General features: G+C 41.8%; 1 protein-coding gene across 1 annotated transcript in view; it reads left to right on the plus strand.

Annotated features, from left to right (window-relative positions):
• The window catches only part of ITPRID1 (ITPR interacting domain containing 1), a 36,699-nt gene extending 15,813 nt beyond the window's left edge, over positions 1-20,886 (plus strand). Inside the window, 5 exon segments of the mRNA XM_027655905.1 lie at positions 11,903-12,073; positions 16,291-16,373; positions 17,233-17,360; positions 18,816-18,920; positions 20,631-20,886. Of these exon segments, the coding sequence (XP_027511706.1) occupies positions 11,903-12,073; positions 16,291-16,373; positions 17,233-17,360; positions 18,816-18,920; positions 20,631-20,886 (743 nt within the window).
• Positions 20,887-25,769: the final 4,883 nt, after the last annotated feature.

Consider the following 25,769-nt stretch of genomic DNA (forward strand, 5'->3'; position numbering starts at 1 on the left):
GATGCTTTAAGTAGACCTCTTTTTGGTCTACCAAGCAACACTAAATCCGTGCTCCTCCTTGGTGAATTATTTGCCAGACTCAAATGAGCCTTTACACACTAACTCTCAGATCCCTGGGAGGTAAGTCAGCCAGGAAACTGGAGATAGTAGCTATGCAGCCATTCTGTACCCAACTCAAACAGGACCATTCAACCAGAACTTTCTGGTGGTGGCATGGCCTCTACTCCATCATCCGTGTCTACTGTATCACATAGCCACCACCACATGAGCTGATGTAACAGTGAATCATATGTTAGAAAGTAAGTTATTTGAGGAGCCTATGAAAGGATTAACAGCAAAGCTGTTGGACCAGATGTTATGCTGTCATTTGGGGCAATCTGAGTTTGGATCCTGAGAAGTATTTGCTCTCAGGAATGGCGATATTGGGGGAATGGCTCTTCAGTCTCCAAAGCAGGAAATACCTGTCCTTGCTCCGTAGAGACCTTTCCTATCCAGTGCTTAGAGCAGAAATGGCAGGGTTTAGGTTTTTCTAAATGGGGCATAAGTTTATGTGAAAGAACTAATAAGTAGCAAGTAGCAGACAGCAAAGGAGAAAGCTGGAAGTTTGGTGAGCCCTCACCTTTCGTGAACTACGTTATATTACTTCCATGGAGCCAACACAAATAATACGGCAACCCAAGTTCCTACACAGGTATCTAAAAAAGCCTCAGATATCCACTGGTGCTGGGCATTCAGAGGTATCCTTGACTAGAGTGACAGCTGTATTTGCACGAGTGAAATTGTGAGCCTGTTTAAGGTAGAGGTATATGTCCTACTGACTTCAGTGAGGTCAGTGTTTTTATCAAAATGTGTGAGGTTTCCTTAGTTAATCCTAGAGCTCAGTGAAGGTGATGGAATAGAATAATGAATTCCTCGTTCTGAAGCATTTATTTGTGTATTCAAATTATCTATAAACATATTTGCTGTTTTGCTGAGGGATTGGTGGTGGTGGTGTGATGTCTAACGATGTAATAGATTGCATACCTATGGCATTCTGTCAGAGGTGTATGTGTCCAGTCTGTCCACACATGGTTCTGGCATCTTATGGGGTTTAATGTCAGGTCCTTGTTGCTATTCAGACTTATCATCTGAATTACATGAGGTTACTTTGGTTTTGTTTTCTGATAGATGTCTTGATCTTCATGAACAAAGATGAGAACCCATAGCAGTAGTTTTGCTCATAACAGTATCTACAGAAAGAATAGCAATTTCCCAGGATTGGTGCAATGAAAAACACCATTTGGATAAACATTCAGTGATAAATTAAAAAAAAGAGAATATGGACATAGCCCAGTGGGGAAAGAATTCAAAACATAACAACATAGACACAAATGCTTTTTTTCTTTTCTTTGTCCATCTCTAAAAAATGACTGCACTATTTAATTATGGACGCCCTTATTTAGAGGATTTAACAGGTTGTACAGGTATAGCAATCACAAGACAAGGGGGAAAAAACCCCAGTATGTCCTGAATACTCTTTTATGACCTAGGAATAAGCACATGTTTAGTCTTAATTTCATGGCAGAAAATGCAGACAGTAATTATTTGATTTAATTCTGATAAGACTGTCATTCAGTTAAGTGGTCAACCAAAATCATACAAGTGAACTGAACTTATGTAAGGTGTATGCCTTTGCAGAATCATAATACTATTATAGAGTTTTGTTTAAATACTGTAGTCTCTCTTTCTTTCTCTCTCTCTCGTTTTCTCTCTTGTTTTAAAGTCATTGATGCTTGGCCTAAATTTAAAATGGAGATTTCCAGCTTTTTTTTACAGGATTTTTTCATATTCTTCCTCTTTTTTCCACTGCTATTAAATGGCATATACCTTCATACCCAAAGAAGTATTTTTGCGGCTTCAACTTGCTTACATACCTTTTAAGAAGGTTCCTATCAAATTCATCAGAATGTGGCTCAAACCCATAAGTAGGGGTCCTCAAAACATGAGTGAGTGGGAAATAGAGTCCATCAGGAGCCTACACAAAGAAAACCTCACCTTCTGTCAGAGCATCCCTGAATTTGTATTTGGCCTCCAAATTCCCTAGGGCACAGGCTGCCTCTTTTTCAAGGCTCATAGAGCACCTGATACCATAAGGGTCCACTCTCATTTGACTGTGGGCTCTTTTGGAAAGGATGTGAGTGATAATGAAGATGTGAGAGCTTGACATGACCTTGCTGAAATGAGAACTCACCTGAGTGAAACTGTGAGGTTCCCAATATGAGAAGAAATAGCGATAGACAGGAACAGACTGCTTTGCCTAGATAGAGCATATTAGAGATGGGTATAGAAGTACTTGTCCCAGTAGTATTGTCCCTTGGCTGTGCAACCTGGCCTCAATTTTAGTCCAATTGCCTATTTTTCTACATGCCCCATGAAAGCCAATTCCCTGGCTGCTGTGTGTCTTCTTTATATTTCTTTATAATGTAGATTCTAGCTGTTTAACTGCAGTAGACTTTATGATAAGGCTTTTTTCCCCCCTCTCTTGGCAGAATCCCGAGACTTAATTTTAAAAGACGTTCAAACCCCTAAACACTCCTGAATGACTTACAGGAAAAGAAGAGTGTTTGCTAGCTCTGTTTTTAAAAATATTACAATCTTTTCTTATTATGCAATTTTATCATTGTTATAAATAAGTAATTGTACTGGGGAGAAGGGATAATCCTTATTTAATTAAATTCATCTATAGTCCCAGGTTGGCAGCAACCAGACATATGTGAGACTAATACCCACAGCCTGCCTGTATGCATGTCCAATTAAAAATTCACTCTACACTGGCACTGGCAGTTTAGTGTTGCTTTTGGCATTTACAGATTCTTTTATTTTGTGATTTTTTTTTTTACCATACACATATGCTGGAGCAGATGTTGCTTATTTGTTGTTTATTCAAATCTGTAGTCTCTGGCAGCTACCTCCATTGTTCTGTAATGAAGCTTTATTCACTGTCCTGTATTAGGACCCAGCAAACGCATGATGGGCAGAGTTAGCTCTCAGCAGGAGCTACAGTTATTGTCCTTACTTATTGGCTGTTTATATTCTAAAGCTCAAAGTTGAGAAAGCTGGCTGGGCAGAGTAAGGGGCTATATGTTGTGTGCAGAGGAGAAATACTTGACTCCACTTACTTTATCTTTGCCTTGATAAGGTACAGGCTTGCATGTAAAATCATCTGTTGCAGAGGTTTTGTATTCAGCACTTGAAAAATAGAGCTGTTCTCCCCCTCCACTCCCTGTCCCATCTTGTTCTCCTCCTTCTACTCCTGCTGTTCCTTCATTTTTTAGTCAGCCTTTGTAAAGCACTGGATATAACTAAAGGATGTTTCAATGCTGCTCACTCCTGTTAACTCAGCATGTGCCTGAAAATTCATTAAGAGCAGTGTCTATCAGGGAGGCCTGGGAAGTGTGTTATTCCGGTGCATGTTGTAGTCACCCACTACCCCTTGCTCCTAGCTTACTTCCCTCTTCCTCTGTGGGGTGCCCATGCACCGGACAGGCAGCAATTTCTGCATGGTGCTGACCCAAGCAGACACTGCTCCCAGGAACTCCAGTGCCAACACAAAGGCATTAGCCTGCTGGAAAAGCCCTTGGTAGCCCAAGAGGTAATCAATCAGGCAAGTAACCACCCCCATCTGTTCCACTGTGACATGGTAGCTTGCTACTAATGCACTTGTGATTCATCTTGTCCCAACTGGTGGTGCCAGGGATCATATACATGCAGTTTTTGCAGCAGCTGGGAGCGTCCCAGCTTCCCTGCTGCTGAGCTAACACGTTAGCTTCTGTGACTGATCAAGTAGGAATTTTTTCAGTTCTCACACCTTCACTCCTCCTACTCACCAACTCCTCTGATGGTTTGGCAACACGGCGATATTCACAGAATGCAATTGGTATTTCTTTTAATTGACTGAGTGCTGAGAATGTGAATCCTGTTTATTATCCATTGTAAATTTTGCCTGCAATTGAAGGCACAATGTCTTCAAAAGTACAAGAAGAAAAGGTATGTATATTTCCTATGCTTCAGAGAGTACAGGATTTCTGTGTACCTTTCTCTAGTTTCAGTATTAAGAAGTGAACTGCTAATTCATATATCATATTTGCTATAGTGCCAACACAACACTGTTTTTCTTTATGTACAACACAGTGACTTTTAGTGTTAAGTACGTATTAAAGGAAAGGAAAAGGCAAAGAGACAGGTAAAGGGAAGACTCGTTAAATCTGCAATCAAAAATTGGGAACTGAACTTAAAAATCTCCTACAACTATTCTTGTGTTGATACCAAATGACATTTATAATAAAATTTGTCATTGGTTCATGATAACATATAATCTCCAAATAACAAGTTCTCCCTTCATAAAACACAATGGATAATAGATCCTTAGATCTCTCTCTACAACAGTTTTATCTTCTGCAGGTGTCCTGGAACAAAGGAGACATACACCTTCTTTAGCTTCTCTGGGTTGCCTACATTTGTTTTATGAGGCTGTAGCCCATGTTATACATTTGAACCATATAAAGGCCTTCTTATTCTTTCCCATTTCTTACTTTACAGATCTGTAAATGAGAATAAAAGGAAGCTGTAGCATTTTAATACATTTTTTTGTCCTGAATAACTCTGGAGGCAAAGTGGTGTGGTCCCAGAAAAAAGCAGAGTGAAAAGCAAAGTTGTGAAATGATGAATCTTCAAACTCCCCTGTATCTTTTTCCCATCCAGAAAAAACTTAAGTTGTCTGTTTTCCTCAGAGAAGTCCTCTGGAAAGACAATTTACTTTTGCACCTCTTTAGATACCCTGTCTGCTTTATTTTGCCTTGATGTATCTCACATACTTGTATATGTCTAAGCCCAGCAATGGATATAAAGATGGAGATTCAGAATGTGGTGATGCTGTGTTCACAGTACAGAAACCAGATTGGCAGCAAAGAAGGTATGACTGGTAGACTTTTGAAATGGTTTCTGCAAGGTCGTGCCACCCAGCAGTGGTGTCAGGATACCCTGCCTGTGGTTCTCATGTCTAGAAGCATGCCAAGAGCTTTAGGGGGTTGTACAATTTTTAGTGAGAAAATTTCTAAAAGTCATTGCACATTTATGTCATTTTGTTGCATGTGTATGTCATATTTTAGGTCCTACTGCAGCAGGCTGATTCATCCTAGAGGGAAAGGATATGCACAAACTGCATGCTGAAGGTAGATAGGCCAGTGAAACTTATAAAACCTGCTGTTGTTTAAATCATAGAGGGAAAAAAATCATAAAATATCTTAGGTATCCAGGAGGATGACCAAATACTTAAAAAACAGAGATTGGTTTAGATCGTGATAGCCTTTCAAACAAGAAAAATTCTGAAGTTAAATCTAATTGTTCTGAAGTTGTACTGAGTCCTTGAAAGGACTTTTCTATTATTTCCATCTCTGCCTTTTCTTCCCATGCCCTCAACAGAGCACAGGAGGATCAGAGACTGTGTCACAGACCTCCATGTTGCTATACTAATTGTTCCAGTTGACAGCATGATCCTTTGAACCTTGCTGCAAAATTCAAAATCCAAACCCCACATCCAGCTCAGGCTTTGAGGTAGCTTTGTGAGAACATCCACGCTTTTTCTGACGGCACCACTTTGCTTTTCGAGGATTAATTCACCTCACTGTTGGTGGCACCTCTGAGAAGAGGATCTTTAGTGTTATCCTGAATGTATTTTTATGCTCTAAAGAACTTTACATGATTTCTGTTCCAAAGATCTTCTACATGCTTCTCAACTACTGGCTGATACTTAACATTTTTAACATTCAGTACCTGTTCTGGCTTACCAATTGCTTTGGGCACTGCTGACCAGGCAGAAGTTGCAGGACCTAGCAAAAACATGTGGGCTTGTCCTGGTTCCAGCCAGACAATTTTGCAGCAGCTAGAAGGGACACAGCCAGGACCCTGAGGTAATTCATCATCACCTTCCAACATTCGACATGTGCAGAGGTGATAGAGGGGGGTAGGGTTTTTCCAGTTTTGCCAGGGTGTGCAGAGTATGCAATCAGGTGGCACCAGGTTCCATATAGTGAGCCATGGTTGTCTTGTACACTGTGCTATTAGTGGTAGTGTTGTTACTGTTTTTCTTATTTCATTGCTGTTTCTAGTAAATTTTTCTGTGATCTTTACTTTTTTCTGCCTCCAATTCTCCTCTCCATTCTGCCAGGGGATGGGAGCAGGGGATAGGGAGGCAGAGGGGCTGGAGAGTAAGTGAGCAAGCTGCACATGGTCTGAGGTGTTTCAGTGGGAACATTAAATTGGAAAATTCCATTCCTAAACCACAACAGGGTTTTTCATTCATTTTTGTCAAGGGTCTCCGTAAAGGGTGCTAGAAGCCATTCTCCCTTTCATGGGGTGGTCTCAGTTGCAGAGAGCCCTATGAGGCTCCCTGTGATCACTTATTTTTTATTCATTATCTCTGCAGCTGCCACTGGGAGCAGTTGTGATGTAATGTAATCTACAGTGTAGGCTGATGACATTCAGCTTTACCTCTCATTTTCATCAGAAGCAGACACAATCATCACCCGTCTCTCCTGACATTTGGCAGTGGAACAAATCTGAATTAAAGACAATTGCATGAAGCTCAGCTGAAATAACATGGAAGTTATACTGACTCTCAAGGAAAAGTAGGAGGAGGACCTGTCAAAGTTTGAAGCTGTTTCATCAGCTGAGGGATAATAAAAGACTGCAACTTCAGGTTTTGTCTAGATTCATCACTACTACCTCCCCAACTGCAGAAACATAGAATCATAGAATCATAGAATTAACCATGTTGGAAAAGACCTCCAAGATCATCAAGTCCAACCCTTGATCCAACACTGCCGTGGTTACTAGACCATGACACTAAGCACCACATCCAGTCTCGTCTTAAAAACCTCCAGGGACGGTGAATCCACTGCCTCCCTGAGCAGCCCATTCCAATATCTGATTATCCTCTCTGTAAAAAATTTCTTCCTAATATCCAACCTAAACTTCCCCTGCAGAGCTTAAGATCGTACCCTCCTGTCCTACTGCTGGTTGCCTGGGAGACTGATGCCCCTCTGGCTCCAACCTCCTTTCAGGTAGTTGTAGAGAGTGATGAGGTCTCCCATGAACGTCCTCTTCTCCAGGCTAAGCAACCCCAGCTCCCTCAGCCTCTCCCCATAGGACTTGTGTCCGAGTCCCTTCACCAGCCTCGTTGCTCTTCTCTGGACCTGCTCCAGCACCTCAATATCCTTCCTGAACTGAGGGGCTCAGAGCTTGGACACAGTACTCGAGATGTGACCTCACTAGTGCTGAGTACAGGGGAAGAATCACTACCCTGGTCCTGCTGGCCACACTGTTCCTGATCCAGGACAGGATGCCATTTGCCATCTTGGACGCACGGGTACACTGTTGGCTCATGTTCAGCTTCCTGTCAATCCAAACTCCCAGGTCCCTTTCTGCCTGGCTGCTCTCCAGCCACTCTGTGCCCAGCCTGTAGCGCTGCATGGGGTTGTTGTGGCCAAAGTTCAGGACCCGGCACTTGGCCTTGTTGAACCTCATCCCATTGGCATCAGACCATCTCTCCAGCTTGTCCAGCTCCCTCTGAAGAGCCCTCCTGCCTTTCAGCTGATCCACACTCCCCCCCCAGCTTGGTGTCATCCGCAAATTTGCTAATGGTACACTTGATCCCCTCATCCAGATCATCAATAAAGATATTAAACAGAACTGGGTCCAACACTGATCCTTGGGGGACACCACGAGTGACCGGCTGCCAACTGGATGCAGCACCGTTCACCACCACTCTCTGGGCCCAGCCCTCCAGCCAGTTCTTAACCCAGCACAGAGTGCCTCTGTCCAAACCGTGGACTGCCAGCTTTTTCAGGAGAATGCTATGGGAGATGGTGTCAAAGGCTTTGCTGAAGTTCATATAGACCACATCCACAGCCTTCCCCTCATCCACCAGGCGGGTCACCTGATCATAAAAGGAGATCAGGTTGGTGAGAGAGGACCTGCCCTTCCTAAACCCGTACTGACTGGGTCTGATCCCTTGTCTATCCTGTAGGTGTTGTATGATTGCACCTAGGATGATCTGCTCCATAACCTTGCCAGGCATTGAGGTCAGGCTGACAGGCGTGGAGTTTCCCATGCAGCCCTTTTTGTGGATGGGCGTGACATTAGCCAACTTCCAATCATCTGGGACCTCCCCAGTGAGCCAGGACTGTTGGTAAATGATGGAGAGCGGCTTGGCGAGCTCTTCCACCAACTCCCTCATCACCCTTGGGTGGATCCCATTTGGTCCCATAGACTTGTGAGGATCCAAGTGGCTCAGCAGGTTGCTAACTGTTTCCTCCTGGATTGCAAGGGGGCTATTTGGCTTCCTGTCTCTGTCTACCAGTTCCAGAAGCCAGTTGTCCTGAGGACAACCTGTCTTACTGTTGAAAACTGAGGCAAAGAAGGTGTTAAGTACCTCAGCCTTTTCCTCATCTTTGGTGACTATGTTCAACATAGTCCCTCCTTTTGCTGTTGATGTATTTGTAGAAGCACTTCTTGTTATCCCTAACAGAAGTGGCTAGACTGAGTTCAAAGTGTGCTTTTGTCTCTCTAATTTTCTCTCTACATGACCTAACTATATTCCTAAACTCTTCATGAGTAGCCAGCTCTTTTTTCCATAGTCGGTAAGCTCTCTTTTTTTCCCCAAATTTCCTTTAAAATCTCCCTGTTCAGCCAGGCTGGCTGTCTTCCCTGCTGGCTCGCATTTCTGTACACTGGGACAGCCTGCTCCTGTGCATTCAAGACTTGCTTCTTGAAGCGTGTCCATCCTGCACACACACCCTCCTGGACCCCTTTGTTTTCAAGGGCTGTTTCTCAAGGTACCCTCTGAACCAGTCTTTTGAGCAGGCCAAAATCTGCCCTGTGGAAGTCCAGGGTAGAAGTTTTATTGATGGCCCTCTTTGCGTCCCTGAGTGTTGAAAACTCTATTATTTCAGGTCACTGTGCCCCAGATGGTCTCTGACCACCACATCTCCCACCAGCCCGTCTCTGTTTGTGAACAGCAGGTCTAGCAGGACCCGACCCCTGGTAGGCTTATTTACCAGTTGAAGCAGGAAATTACCCTCTATACATGATTTATCACAGAGAACTGACTACTGTGTTTTCTCTTTTCCTGTCAAATTCAGTTCTTAGATTACGCATTTATACTTTTATCATTTCTAGGGCAGTGTGTTCTTGTGTAGGACAGGCAGGAGATGACGGGAAGCTCTGACTTGCAGAGTAAGCAGCCACTTTGCTCTTGAGCATAGCAGTTTGCAGGGGTATATCCTTGAAAGACGCAAAGGAGGATGTGAAGCATGGTGTGTGCACTTCCAGTGCCCCTGGAACTATTCATGTGTCTCCTGCTAATGATGGCTGTGAGAAACAGACCCCAGTGATAACCATGTAAAGAACTGCAGGCTAAACAATGAGACGAAGTAAAATATCGTTTGCTGACACATGACTTATGTGCCTCCTGATCCTGTCTCATATCCTTGAGGTGCAGCATATGTTCACTTGTGTCTCACCTGAGGTGGATGCAGTCATGTGGACTGCAGGGCTTTCCCCTCTTTTTCACAATGAGTTTGGCTTCACCCTCACAAGAGAAATATGCCTGAAGTCATCTATATGGCAGTGGTAGACAAAGTGATAGGGAGAAAAACCCTGGAGACTGGGTGAGAGCTGGGGTTCTGACAAGCAGAAGAAAATATCTGATAGCAGCCAGGTTTTGCTTACCATGTAAGTTCTTCTGGGCATAGACCATTCCTTTGTTGCATTCTTATTGCATCTACCAGCACGATGGGGCACAATTAATAATAGGAATTGAATTTTGTAGAGATTTTTAAAATATATTTTCACTCAGTCACACTGCATAAGATGATTGACATGAAATTCCCCTTTAATTCAAAGGAGCAAGGGATTGACAAATTTCATAGCTCACCTGAAGAAGAGTAGGAGCTTTTGCTACATCTGGGGCATTTTGGGGTATGTTATTTACTTTCAAATAATATAACTACTATAATAAGATGGTTTACCTAGTTTCTGGTAGAACATCTTTGAAAAATGAAATTTGGAGAAAGACGTGAATGAAAACTCTCGATTGTGCTGGCCTTCGGAAACTTTGTGGTTTATGTGCTGCTGCCATCTGGTGGTTATTCTTCTGAAATGAGGCACAACGCCGAGCAGTAGATGTACAGCAAAGAGGGGGTCAGCGCTACAGCCCTGTGCCAGGGACAAGAATGCCTGGACGGGGCTCTCCTATGGAAAGGTGTATTACATTTGGCTAGAAAATAAGTATAAACGAGATCTTTCTAACCTCAGTTTGCTTGTGTGTCCCCATTTCTACAGTGTGGAAAGTGAATCGGTGTCACAGGAGTTGTAGAGGGGTATTAAAAAAAAAGACTAAGAAAAGACTTTTCCTTTGAAATTTCAATGGTATTACTTGAAATGTTTGCTTTCATAACCAATGACCAGTAATTAGTGCAGATGCCTATGGAGGAGCTACTTCTTAGAAAAGACTGTACAGTATGCTGGGAATAGTCAGATTTTATGGAATATTTACATAAGATCAAGATTTTTCACACATGGGAACTGATATGAATAACAAGATTTCTTTTCCCAAAATGCTAAAAGTTGTACAAAATAATTTCTTCTGGTGTATCAAGGTTGAGTGAGCTTCAGAAAGTCCTCTGTTTTGGATAACAGCAATAAAAAAAAATAAAAATGGTACTTTGTTGCTTACACAGAATGCATATTTTCAGTAAAGTTTTATTAGCTCTAAATCACAGAATCATAGAATGGCTTGGGTTGGAAGGGATCTTAAAGAACATTTAGTTCCAACTCTCCTTCTATGGATAGGGACAACTTTCACTACAGTAGATTGCTCAGAGCTCCATCCAGCCTGGTCTGGAACACTTTCAGAGATGGGGTGTCTACAGCTTCTCTAGGCAACTTGTTCCAGTGCCTCACCAGCCCCACAGTAAAGAGTTTTTTCCTAATATCTAGTCTAAACCTACTTTCTTTCAGTTTGAAGCCATTCTCCCTTATCCCGTCACTACATACTCTTATAAAAAAGTCCCTCTCCATCTTTCTCATAGGCTACCTTCAGGTATTGGAAGGAGGCATTTAGATCACTCTGAAGCCTTCTCTTTTTCAGGCTGAACAAACTAAATTCTCTCAGCCTTTCGTCATAGAAGAGGTGCTCCATTCCTCTAATCATCTTTATATCCCTTCTCTGGACTTGTTCCAACAGGTTGATGTCCTTCCTGTGCCAGGGACCCCAGAGCTGGATGTAGAACTCCAGGTGGGGTCTCACCAGAGTGGAGAGGAGGAGCAGAATCACCTCCCTCACCCTGCTGGACACACTTCCTTTGATGCAGCCCAGGATACAATTGGTTTTCTGGGCTGCAAGAGCACAGGGCTGGCTCATGCCCAGCCTCTCATCCACCAGCACTCCCTATTCCTTCTTGGTAGGGCTGCTCTTGATCTATTAATCTCCAAGCTTATGTTGATATCAGGGATTGCCTTGACCCAGATACAGGACATTATTGGTCTTATTAAACCTCACAGGATTCCCATGGGTCCACTTCTCAGGATTGTCCAGGTCTGGATGGCATCCCATCCTTCAGGTTTGTCAGCTGCAACACTCAGCTTGATGTCATTTGCAATTTGGATTTCATTGGAGAGGCTTGGCCCATCTGCAGAGAAACCTTTGGGGGAGGAGGCCGCCCCTTCCCTCCTCTGCTCCCATGCTGGCAGTGGCTTGTGCCTGTTTTGATGAGGGGGAGGGAGCCTTGGCCAGAGCCAGCCATCAACAGCGTGAGTCTGTGAGAAGAGCCCCTTTTTCCCCTTTTCCCCTCCCTCTTCTCAGTGCAGGGGGGAGATCTCCATTTTGGCTTCTCCTGCCCACTGGGGCCCCCAGGTATCGACCGCCAGAGCCCAACAACGCCCCCTGCCGACTTCCACGGAGCAACTGCAGGCTTTGCTCCTCCAGTGATCCAACAGTGCCGCCTCCTGATCGTGGTTAGAATTGCGCCAAAAGGCAAAAAGTACTGAACTGGTTTTTTGGAGGGAAATTTGGGTGCAGGATTATTGTTTAATAGGTTTTGTGTTCTTTTGTTGTTCTGCCAATACACATATATCCTTTAATAAAGGGCTGTTATCTTTTTCTTTCTCCATGTTTCCTCGATTGGATCATCTTAATTTCGTATTTACAATTGCTTGGAGGGAGGAGTTGATCTTCCTCATAACTCATCCTCCTTAGCAAAAAACTTCAGTTTTATTAAACTGAGACAATACTCAAAATGGTTATTTAGTCCTATTGTATTAGTATTTTTAAATATATATGTAGATGGCCTTTCAGAGTGCATTCAGCCTTGATTTGTCTACATACCTTGCATGTTTTGTCAATGAGAGCCATGATAGCAGAGCAAGCATCACACCTCCTTCCAGGGTAAATCCAGTGAGACACATGGAGGTCTTTCTGTAGCCTAACTGTAGTGATATTAACTTGGTCTGCAGACATTTTATCCAGTTTTTAATGTCTCAACGTGTACCTAAAGATTGGCCTAGCTTCCACTATCACATGTTTTGGGACAGAAGTGAACAGAACTGAAGTTGGAACAGATGCTTCACATTTACAAACAGGTCAAACCTGCCTGCATTCACCCAGTTTTGACCAGGTCAGCAGATGAATTCTAACTTCACTTATGCTTGCATTAGAAGTTACAGGGGGTTTTCCCACAACTATTTTGTAGTAACATTTTTTGACAGCTTCTTTGGTATCTTGGGAATGTAGTTGCAAAAATGAATGGGGAAAGAAGCATTCCCTTCTGGGAAAAAACAGGAAACATATCTGTGTACCTTCACTTTTGTTAGGCTGCTTCTTTCAGTAACCTATGTATATCAGCTCAATCTTAAAATTGTTACTGTGAACTAGGAGGTAAAGTTTACAGTCAAATGATCTGAGAGGTGTAATTTAGTTTCAGTGAGTTTCTGTGAATCGGCTGCGTTCAATTAATAAATAATTAATAATTCATTATTAATAACTTGACTGTTATTATTAAATAATAGAAAATGCAAGGTTACATGATTTAGTGTAATCCTAATAGAAGATAACTCCTTTAGGTTATGTAACTTAGTGCTTATTCAAGACTAGCTGTGAACACTCAGATATATACCATAAGCCAAACTACTATAAATCAAAATGAATTGTGACTTCTCAGAACCTCAAGCCCCTTTACTCTGGTAGAATAAGAAGCTTGCATCAAATCTGATGTCCCATAAGATGAATATTTGCAATAAAGATACCACTAGTAAAAAGTCAGCAGGTGTTTTATTTCTTTGTTCAGATTTGCTGAGTGTTCCTAAAAGTTGTGAAAGACTCAGCATAGGCTGGGGAAGAAAACAAGGAAGGGAGTCAGGAGTGACTTTTGCATTCTGAGAAAAGAGTGGAAGGAGCAGCATACCTCCTGCTAGTTTGCAGGCTTTTTCATTTTCCCTCTTCTACTTGCTCTTCATAAGGAAATGAAACTTGAATTGTTGTACAAATTGGGGAAGAAAATGATTAGGTAAAAGTTTCAGAAAGTAAAACTGGTTAATTTTATGCTGCTACATCACTGAATACATAAATCTGCAATGTCTTTTCTTTGAACAGTGTATTAGAAAATATGGTTTTGACAGCTATCTTGCTGTTTCCAGAAGATGGCAGTCAGTATCTTATGTGGGACTGAGAAGCCCTTTCTCATTGATTCATTACTGTTTTATCATTCTTCTAGTGGTGGCTAATGGTGATTTGACTTCTCTAGTATGTGGGCACGCAATCTGGGAGGAACAGAGTTTGGGCCATACCATTCTCCAAAATTTATCCTTAGGGATACAGCTCCATATCCAAGTCACTGCGCAATAAGTGAGTGAATTTAGTGAATATTAGTCACTATGCTGAGATTACACCCATGCCAACTTTTTATTGCAGGTAATGTAGTTTCTACATCTTTTACTGAGAGAAGGTTGCTCAGATTACATCACATTTACCAAAGGTATGCATGGGGCATGCAACTGCCATGGAGCGACTGTTAGACAGAAAATTTATCCTGTTTACAAGCATCTTACATTAAACAAGGCCTTGCAGGACAGTAGTCCTGGAACAGTTAGTTGCTGCCTTCCATCCCTGCTAAGCCCTAAATTAATCTGTGTGAACTTGTGCTCTGTGATATGCTAAAAGAGCACCTTTCACAGGAGAGCTGCCTGTACCTTAACTATAAGGGCTGGTATGATTTTTTACCAGACCTACCCACATTGTGCCTTTTGGACCTTTTGCATGGTGTTTTCCAGACTTCTGTTACACTTGAGGAACAACCTAGAAATTGTTCTGTGGCCAATCGACTTCTTCCTAGTGACCCAAAGGATAGGAGCTCTTCAAGCTCATTTGGGCACACGTTTTTGATGGCTACAAGTCCTAACTGTGCTTGGCTTTGGCAATCAGTAAAAATCATATTACTATGTGAGCACTGCTCATTTGTACCCCACACACCCCCATCTAGTAACAAGAAAACTGTCTGAGGATCAAGACTAAAGTTTGGTGTGGGTGGCAAATGGGCAACTAGCCAACATTTTGGGTGTTGAGTCACCATGACTGGAGATATTCAGAAGTTGTGTAGGTGTGGCACTTAGGGACATAATTTAGTGGTGGACATGGCAGTGCTGGATTAATGGTTGGACTTGATGTTCTTAAAGTTCTTATGCAAACTAAATGATTCTACGATTCTATCATTAAGAGCACCAGTTGTGTTGCACACAGAACAGACACTCAGAAGAACTCACCTCCACTACAGTCACAGGACTGGCTCTATCAGATTACTGTTGGTCTCTAATTAGCCCTTTCTGGTGCAATCTCTTTGCAGTTTGGTCTAGACTTTTTAATTTACTGCTACAGGATGATTTGTCTCAGAGTCACATACATAAGGAGTGTGCCTGACATAACAGTTGCATTGAAATGGAAATTGAGAATGAGGCTTCTCAAGAACATCTTTTGCCCTCCAGCTGCTGCTGATATCCTAGAAGGAAGGACTTCATCATATTTCAGGCCTTGCTGGAACTGAGGGATTGTTCAAACGCACAAACATGAAAAGATCATCAAAGGACATGATTGCAGGAATCTAAAGAGATTGGGCATTTCTATGCTTTGAAAACATACCTCTTTGTCAGTTTATGCAGATTTCTACACTGTCTTCCCATGGCTTACAAGACACCAAAATGTGCTAAGATGGGAACATGTCAAACACTCAGAGCAATTTCAGTCTGATAGGGAAGCATGCTTTCAGGAAGAAAGTGGTACTGCCTTCAGAATAACTTGGGTGAGGCTCTTGGCATTACTGCCCTGAACAAGGTGTGAAAAGTCAAGAGTAGTCTTTAAGGTGGCTAGAAACTCTGACAGACTCAGACTCCTCTGACAGGATTTATTTCAATGTCAGTAGAGGGCTGTCATTGTCCTGTGCTACAAATTAGTAAATAGAAAATTTGCCTATACGATTTCCTGTTCATTCCTGCTCATTCATCTCCCCTGGCTTGAGAAACTCCTAGTGTAAATGACTACCTCAGGGTAGATGTAGATGATAAATCATACTAGATACCTTCTCTCAGTGAAGAGTAATGGTGACATTTATGGCATAGATCCTATGGCCTATTACAAATGTCTACATTTGGATCAGAACAACTGCTCTGTTGCAGAACTTGCATGTATATCTGTTGTTGTGAATGTCTGCTCTTGGTTAGTTAAATCCAATTCTAGTTTTCTAACTGGTGATAGACGAGAAATTATCAGCGTAACGCTTAGCAGAACTATCATGAAAGATACTTTTTCTTTTCATATTTCTTGTCTATCTTTCCTCTCTTCCCTTGTGTAACAACCAGATAATATGGAAACACCAAAAATAATGTTCTGCCATTGTTTCTGCATGTCAAAACTTCCTACCAAAAATTCTCTGTCAGCTTTTGACCCCCTTACCAGAGTTTCTTGCTGGAGTTTTCTAAGGCTACATACCAAGAAAGCATGTACCACCTCTTTCAAACTGTATAAAAATTGAGGAAAAATTTTGGAAAATCAGGGAGAGGAAAGGGAGAAAGAACTCTCTAGCCAAGAATTTGTCCCCGCCTCACCCTCACCTTTTCTCTGCCACCGCATGCTGCCTGCCTACCACCGGAGACTGAAATTCTGCTGGCCTGGAGAAGAACCGACACCCATCGTCCCACATGCTTGAGTTATACATTATCCTTCTATCCTTACTGAGGGCCAAAAGGTGCTGCTGATCAGGACCCTACATGGCCTGGGACATGGCTCAAACGCAAGCGGCAAAGCTACACATCTTGGCTGCATTCCAGAGAACCGAGCTGCTAAGACCCTCCCCGCCCCCCTTCTTCCCCTTCCCCCCCAACCCACAGCTAAGAGATGCTGAGAGATTACATCGAAAAGCGGCAGAGAGAGAGGAAAAAAAAAAGGCAGAAACTGCTCCTCCTCCTCCTCCCCCCCCTCCCCACCACCCCCAGCTCGGCGGAAGGGTAGATTTGTGGTAACTTTCCTATGCTTCTAAAAGTAATCCTAGCTTTTTCCAATTTTTTTCTTAATTTTTCCTCTTTCTCTTTGCATCTCTTAGCAATTAATAAAATAAAAATATCGGGGTTTGGTATCAGCAGATAACTTTGTGTGAGTTTTAATTTTACCGGGGGAAATATCCGAATCTGAAGTCCTTTCTGCAGCTTTTAAGGGGATTGTAACACCTTGCTCCCTCTTTCTCATTTTAAAAACAGTTTCCATCTTCCAGTGGACAGAAATTTAGCCTATCCTTAATCCATAAATTTAATTCATCCTGCTCAAATATAATGTTTGGTAACGGTGCGATAATATCAGAATTTGGTACATTGTGTCAGACATTTGATCAAAGCCCTTTTCCCCTTCAATGTCAAAAATTACATTTTCATTGGCCCAAATAGTGCCAGGACTTAAATCTATATGCTTTAGGGTGACTAGGATGTGAGTGATGTACCCAGAGCAAACTCACTTGAAGTGCCATCTGGACCTTCACAGAGATCTTACTGAATGGGTAAGAGGAAGATCCATACCATCAAGCTGTCAGCTTTAAATGCACTCAACATGGAAATGCTCAAACAAAAACAGTTGAGGTGTCTTCTTTGTTTTCTGTGTAGTGTACACTTCATGAAATTGAAGTAATGAAGAGCTCCCGCCAGCATTTCCAGAAGAAGTTGAATGAGATTGAACAGCACCTGACCAAACAGCAGGCACTGTTTTCTGGCACTATGCCATGTGAAGGAAGGTAATGACAGTCAAACAAGGTTACCTAAATCCAAAGCTATCATTGTGTTACCACATAAGTTCTGGTCAGTGAGGCACAAGTGTGGGCATCCCACCAGCAGAGGATAGATATATTGTGATGTGGGTATTGCTCAGAGGAAAGTCCAGTTTCCCTTGAAGCCAGGTAAAACCTGGAAAGCGAATTTAGTAGAGCAATGTAAGGATTAGAGAGAGTTAAATGCAAAATGCAGGCTTTAAGCAAGGCATAGAGAACTTAGTACTAAGAAATAGCGGAGGCAATAAATCCACTAGAATACAGGACACTCTGACATGAGAGAACATAAGCATGAACAGAAAGAACTAAAAATGCTAGCACACACACAGAAGGACATATGGAAGAAAAACAAAGGGAGATAAGAAAAGGGACAAGCCAAGAAATCAGGTACTCTTCCCAGATACTGAAAATCCTTGCCAAATGCACAAGGAAACTACCCAGATTAGGGAAGGTTCAAAAGTTTATGAAGATGATGATGAAAGGACACTGAGTTCATGATGAAGAAAGACAGGAACGACCACCGAAGTTCTCCCCAGATTAGAGACCACGCCTCAAACTCTGCCTCGACCCCGCCTGTTATGAATATTAAAACTAGATGTTGCAAGATAATGAATATTCATAATATGTGATGTAATTGCTTGGCAAAAAGCGTATAAGAAGCTCAATTGTAAGTTTCTCGGGCGGAGCAGGTTGTCCAGGGTGACCTGGCTGCTCCCCGGCCGCTCCCTGGCTGTAAATAAATACCTCCTGCTTATAGACTGAAAATTCTGTCTCTGAGCAGTTCCTCCACGCCTTCTTTGGGGCACAAATTGGCATCACCCCTACAGTGTTCGAGGCTCTTAAACATGAGCATTCTGAAGGGAAAGATTGCTTCACGGATTTGGGCTAGATTTTTAGCATGGAAATACTATGTTTTAATAGCATTAAGAATGAAAGGACATATCTTAGTCAGCTGGAGCTCAGTGTCCCAAGTCAGTGCTGGGTTCAGGTTATGTACTTAGTACTCATGATCAGTGCAGTGACAATGCAGGAAAATTTGAACTAGCTCTCTATGGATTCAGCACAAATTCACAGGGATTGCCAAGAAGCTTCAGGTTCACAATTTGTTACTAGGGATTTTCAGTCTAGAGCTGCCTAAAACTAGGACATTTATACAGTCCTTACATTGCTGATAAATCAGAAGTGATAAATCTGTCCATATTTGACATGGTTCTGCAACTACATGTTTAATTTTGCAACTGGGATGATAAAAGAAGTGAAAGTCAAGCAGACAAGGACTGTTATTTATTATTTTGTAAGGTATCCTGTGATCATGAATAAAAACAAGACTGCGACAGAGGGGAATACAGGCATTGTGCTGAGGCTGAGAAAGACGAGGGTGTTTACTGCTCGCTCTAGTTGCTTTCACTGCTGTCCCTACAGGGAGGAAAGCAGATACCTGCAACTCTTACAGTGAGCCATTTGTCAGGAAGTTGCAGAGTTGGAGTTTCAGTTGAAGAATCAAGATTATCAAGTCAGTGAGAGCATCCTTTACAGTATGTTGCACAATCACTGATTTAGATCATGTGGGAAGAGTTTAAAATATGTCCTGCTATTCAGTGTTCAAAGTGTTAACTCTGAGGTACATCTGAAAATTCTTTCAGTGCCAAGAGGAGGATTTCAAAATACAAGACTTACAGTTATCCTATTTGACACTCTTTCTCCTTGGCTATGCTACTTGAACTCAACTACACAGGAAAAGTGACGATAAAAGTGTTTCAAGGGTTGGAAGTGACCTCTGGAGAGCTACTCGAACACTCCTGTCAAGGAAGGGTCACCTAGAGCAGATGACACAGGAATGCATCCTGGTGTGTTTTGAATGTCTCCAGGGAGACTCCATGACCTCCCTTGAGCATCCGGTTCCAGTGCTGTGTCAGCCTCAATGAAAATAAGTTTTTCCTCATGTTGAGGTGGAACTTCTTGTGTTTTAGCCTATGGCCATTGCTCCTTTTCCTGTTGCTGGGCATCATTGAAAAGAATCTTGACAACATCCTGTTGACACCCTCCCATGAGATATTTGTATGTATTGACGAGATCCCCTCTCAGTCTTCTCTTCTCTGGACTAAACAGGCCCAGCTCCCACAGTCTCTCATCGTAAGAGATGCTCCAGACAAGATTGCAATGGTGTAACACTCCAAGCCCCAGAGCGACAAACTCATGGGCACAGTCAGGGGTTTTACTTTAAAATATACGTATATAGGGTTCTTGAATACCTTGAGATAGCGAAAGAGAATAAAACATGGACTTGTTCCGAAGAGGTACTATAATTCAGGGGAGAAAATAGGGGAACTTGGCAAAAGTTCAAGGGCATCACACAAGCTAGACAAAATGTTCTGCCATAATACCGATGCAGCACATACTAATCCAAAACACTTAAGTCAAAAACCAATCCCTCCAGCTTTAAGCTACCCAAAGCATCAAGAAAGGAGCAAAGAAAGAGAAGAAGAGGGATTAAGAAGAGAGAGGAAGGAGAAAGAAGGAGAGACTGATTACATAGCTATCATTGGAACCTTGCGGAAGACCAACTCTCACATGTTCAGATGGCAGGGCCACGATCACATGGTGAGCATATGCCTTTGGTTTTATCTGCTCTGGTCCTTGTAGTAAACTCCCCCCCAGCAGATCCTCTGACCCACTAGCCATTCTGGGGCTCCAGGCCAGGGTGAGGGGCAGTTATCTCACTGTCCCTGACAATCCGAGGCTGGGTTAGGGGCTCCAGGAGGTACAGTGTGTTGAAGTTTTCCTGGGCTGCTTTTGACTCACAGCTGCTCTGGGGCTTCCCCATGTGGGTTCCAGGGGCCTGCTGTGAGGGATACGATGCCATCTCACCCCCATGAGGTTTGACCCGTCCCTTTGCCCTCAGCATACACCACCATCCCCCCACACACACCCACACCCACACACCCTTACACCCCCCCTCAAGGTGGTTCCAACCCAACAGTTACTGATCTGGTGTCTAACAAATAGCCAGATTGAAGTCTGTTAGCAGGTTTTCCATTAGGCAATTAGATCTCTCTGTTGGAATAAAATGTCTTTTAGGCTTTTCTCCTCATTTTTATGACAACATATTAGTTGCCAGATATTCCATGTCTTCTTCAGACTAAGCAGAAGCAGGCATGCTTCATATACTCTTGTGTATCCTGCTTGATTCCATTTATTATATTTTTATTACTGCAATATGCTTTTCCTTCTATTTTCTCTGCAGCAGCTGGACAAATTACTAGCAGAACAATCCCATCTGTTTTCTGAGCTTAAACTCTTTGACTGGAAGGAAGAAAGAAAAACTCAGAATAAACAAGTGTTTCCAGATGCTGCTAACACTGTGCATCCTTGAAGTAGGTGCTCAAAAATGGTGCACAGAAGAGCTCCTAGCAAAAACATGACAGCAACAGGCTCCCTCTCTGCCCCACAGCCAGGGGTAACCACAACAGTTTCCTATCAGGACGACACTTGAGCCAAATTCAGCCAAGCCTGCCCCACAGAAGCTCTCTACCCGTAAAAAAAGGAAATAAAAGGACACTCACAAGCAAAAATGGACTTTAAGACATTCATACACAAAATAAAGAGAGGTCTCAGCCTCAAGGTTTTAAATGGAAGAGATCACTGACCTGCAGTGCAATTTTACTATTTTGTGTCTCATTGCCACAGTCTAGATCAGGACCATTTCCTTCTCAGTTGTACATTTCTTGAAGGGACAAAGTCAGTGTTTCAGGGCACTGTCAGTCTGCAGAGGCAACAAAAGTGGAACTGAGACTGGACCTGTCTTGATATTTCTCAGTAAGCTGTGGCAATGATCTAGATGATCCAGAGAGAAGAACACATAAATATAGGGATTGCATGTGGCTTGCTTGAACTTTGAATGCAACTGTTTGATTAATTAGTATTTTCAACCCTATCACATCCTGTGAAATTAGTAATTCATGGATTCAAATTGTAGACATAATCAATTTTTCAAGGACAGTAAAGGTAGTGAATTGGAAGGTTTGTTGTTTTTCTGAAGAAATTTTAAGTCAGCATTTCTGACTGATCTGATCTCACCATATAACCAGAAAAAAAGCCTGCCTTTTTTTAATGCAAAATAAACCTAGACAATATATTAGATAGCTCCCTTATAAATTAATGGTCTCTTCCATCTAAACATGTCCCCTGATTTTTAAAGGAATGATCATTCTCAGAAATAAAAAATTTAGGGTTAAATTCTGCATAAACCTCATGTAAACACCATGGGAGGGAATGCCCTTTATCGTAGTCTTATACTACTTTATTGTTTTATGTTGATACTACCACTGATATTATCAAGCAGAATCAGGTTTCTTAGCACACAATTCAAAGAATGAGACCCATAGACAGTGAGGAACAAGGAATCGAAATGTTTGAGATAATGTTTTGTCATCTTTCATACCCATTTCTTTTTAAGACTGATCTTGGTCATTCTCTAAACATACAAAGAAAACAACATCTTTTTTCTTTTTTTTTTCCAGATGAAGAAATCTTTCCAAAATTCCTTAGTTAATGATTCAGCAGAAGGAAAAGACTGATGGACGACAGACTTACAGATTTTTTTTTTATAATTGTGGCCTTTTTCTTTAAATGCATGGCATATGACAGAAGAAAATGAACAAAATATTGCATTATAGAAAACTCTGATCACGGCAGTTTCATTTACCACGACTGACTGGAAAAACAGGCATTTTTAAAGGATATTTTGAAGAGAGGTGTTAAGTATTTTGCTACTCTGTGATTACTAAACTTACTATGCTCCTATTGGCAATTATGTGAGATAGGGTTGCTCTTTGTAAAGCCATTTGAAAAGAAGAGGAGAGGGCTTGTTTTCTGAGAAGGAACAAGAACTTGCAGGTAATCCAGGAAATGCTACTAGAAGGTATTCTCCTTATAGTTAGTTATTTCAATAGTCCTTCAACCAATACTAAATTTCATGTCCAAAGTACCTTATATAGTCCTAGCTACATTCTAAATTTTAACTTGCTACTAACTGCTTCTGATTAATTTTGTAAGGTTGGTTTCTACTCTCTGTATCAAATCAGAAGCTCATTGACAGTGTACAAAATGTTAAACTGTCAAACTATTACTGTGCAAAATCTCTTAGCTTTCCTCCTCCTTTTCATATTTGCTTCCTATAATCCAATTAAGACCAAAACGAGATGAGAAACACAGGGTTTTCTACATTATAAGCCTGGAATCAGAATCCTGGTTCAGTTTTCTGGGGAGCAGACAGAGCCTGGATTCGTGCAGAAAAACCCTCTCAAGTTTGGATAACAGCAAAGAAATCAACTGGTTCATTTTCAAAGCAGTGCAGTTTTCAATTTAGTGCTTCCCAGACTGTGAGATGTCCTACTGTCTCGTTTGTTTGATGCTCTGAAGGGATCTCAGGTGTCATTTAGGCTTTGGTGTCGCAAATCACAGCTCTGCAAAGGTGCAAATAGAAATAGCATTTACACATGTTTAAAGAGAAAATGGAATCAAACATGCTGAGCAGCCTCGAGGCTCCTTGCACCTCCACATTTCCACAGATGTTCAGGGTAATAAAATTATTGGTGGAGAGAGGTACACAACATAGGAACTAACAAAATCTTCTACAGCCTGCTGGGCCATGAATTTTACTGGTTGCAATTTGCCCCTTTCTTGAGACCCAACATGGGATTTGTACATTATTTCCACACTACCAAGTATTTTAGAGTTTATATGTCAAGGTTTGTGATTATGATAGTATGTTCAGGCAACATGCAAAAGGAAAATGAAATTTTGGATGGAATAAGCAATAAATTTGTCATAATATTTTCTCCTTCCACTGGCTTAGAAACTGCACTTGCAGATATTATACATCAGCTTGTGGAGGAAAGCAAATAAAGAGAATGGTGAAAGACATACAAAAAGTGCTGAAGGCCTACTGGAGGAAAGAATGACTATGAAGCTTCCTTGCCTCAGCCTTACCAGTGATTCCTGGTTTTTGCAAGTCACTTCAACATGATGCATAAAAACTCTGAAGGTATGTGATGCTGCAATTACTATTGGCCCATTTTATGTCCATGTGCACAGAAGATGTTATTGGCAGGTGGCAGCTGTTCATACAGGACCTCTGGTGCCATTTGCATTCTACAGTTTATATTCTCAATGAGGACTGAATATGACTCTTGCTAACAAAATTGTTTGAATTACCTCTAGATTGGTATGTGCAGTCCAGCTCCTCATTTCATTTTAAATATAAAATAATTTCATGCAAGACATGGATGGGATAGGCTTCCCCAATATGCAACACTTACATGCTCACAAATACCGTTACTGTGAATGTGTTTGCATGTATAGCTAGAAAACTACTCAAGCCTTCAATGTTGTTTTAATTGTTAAGCTGCAGCCTTATAGTGTCGGGGTTGACAGCAAGCCTGTCAGCAGCCTGGCATTTATTGACGAAGCAGTGGACATAAACCGGATTACAGTATACCCCTGAAAGAAGGAGAACACAGCATGCAGAAGAACGTGGGCAACTTTCAGAAAGGAAGAAGATGGAGGACAGAAATGTACTTTTTACAAGTCAAGATGACTCGACAAAAGCTGTGTTTACTATTTTGCAACCAATCCTGGGGTGTACATACATGGAAGTACCAATGGCAGGTTGACACATGGATGGCCTTATGGCCTGATGTATGTATACCAATAGAAAGTGACATGTGTGTGGCCTGATCTATGTGTACCAGTAGCAGGATGACATGTGTATGGCCTGATATATGTTTATATGAAGACACCAATAAAAAGTTGACAAGTATGATATGTGAAAAGTATAAATGTTTGCAACCTGTTACAGTAAAGTGATTACAGACTTCTTGTAATCCTGTCCCTGCTTTGGAAGAAGATTCTATGTCGCATTGGCCGTCCCTGACTTTAACAGCGACTTTATAGCAATTAAAAAACACACTACGCAATGGGAAAATCTTCTGACTAATCCTAGAACACAAGTGTTATTTCACTTCCTAACTCCTCCAATCACATTACAAGGATGGCTGAACTAAGCCTCATAATGCTGCTATTGAAGATGAGAGAGAAAACACACAGTAATTTTGTGATCAGGAAAGTCCAAGAGTAGCACTGGTGAGCATGGCAGCCAGCTGTGTACCCACTTGACCTCACGTTACCAACTTTTTAAACTCTATCATTTATTTCCCTTTGGAGCAATCATAAGCAAATATGGTGGGAATCTGAATGATGACTCCACAAAATTGATTAAATAATAACATATCTGACTGGGTATCATAATTGCTCTATCTAGATGAAATCATATGAATTAGCTTGCAGGTTCATATCTTGGGGAAGGGGGGCTATATTATTTGTGAAAAACACTAGCACTAAGATGTGGGAACAAGCTGAGTTAGCCTCCACCTGCATCTAGTTAATTAGAAACAAAAAGGTCAGATCGACCTTGACTGGTGTTTTGACAGAGCGCTGTGTTCTCGAAGTGGAACACCGCTTAATGGTCTGCATGGTTTTCTCATGGCTGAAAACAGTCACAATATGATACAAGAGCGAATGTGTGGGATTAACAAGATCCTGGGAATTCTGGTTAACTAAAAGACACCACCAGGTGCTGTTTACAAAAGAATCCTAATAAAGGGGAAATGCAGAGAGAGATCTGCAGAGAAATCATAAAATCGAATTCTATGTGTGCAGCCTCATTTCTTCATCACCGTAACTAAGCAGTTTCAAATTTGAAATCTGAAGAAAACTGACCACATGACACTGTAGGACTTCTGATGAAAACATAAAAGCAAAAAATAATAAGAAAGAAATGGAAGTATTTCAGCAAAAAGATATTTTCTTCCCTATGTTACATCTCTAAAACTGAAGCAGGTAGAACCATTGGTTCTGTTTCACAGGACTGATGAGGGTCCACAAAGTTCTATGCAATATAGATCAGACCAGCTATGGGAAAGAAGATGCATAGGGTTACAGCAGTGTTCTTTTCCTTGCTCTCCGGTGCTCTTTCAGTATCTCTTGCCTGCAGAAACCTAAAACTGATGCCTGAAACTCTCTGTTAAAGGCTCAGCATTTCCTTTGCTCTCGTCATGCTATCTGAAGTGCAAGGGCAATATGCAGCCTTAACAAAGCAGGACAGAGGAAAAGAGTGGGACAGGCAGGGGAAGGTAAATTAAAAATGGTTCCCTAATAAAGACAGAAAATTCAAAACCTAATGACTGCTTTTGCCTACCTAAATTCATTAGCAATTTCTGTCATTTGGATTTTACTTCTTTTGTCATTCTTTTGCCTTCACTGGTTTTCCCTGATGCCCCGTAAATCTTTAAACCCTAAAGCTAAAAGAGGCTGCAT

This window comes from Corapipo altera, unplaced genomic scaffold, assembly GCF_003945725.1.
Source record: "Corapipo altera isolate COAL_440 unplaced genomic scaffold, ASM394572v1 59, whole genome shotgun sequence".
Lineage (NCBI taxonomy): Eukaryota > Metazoa > Chordata > Aves > Passeriformes > Pipridae > Corapipo > Corapipo altera.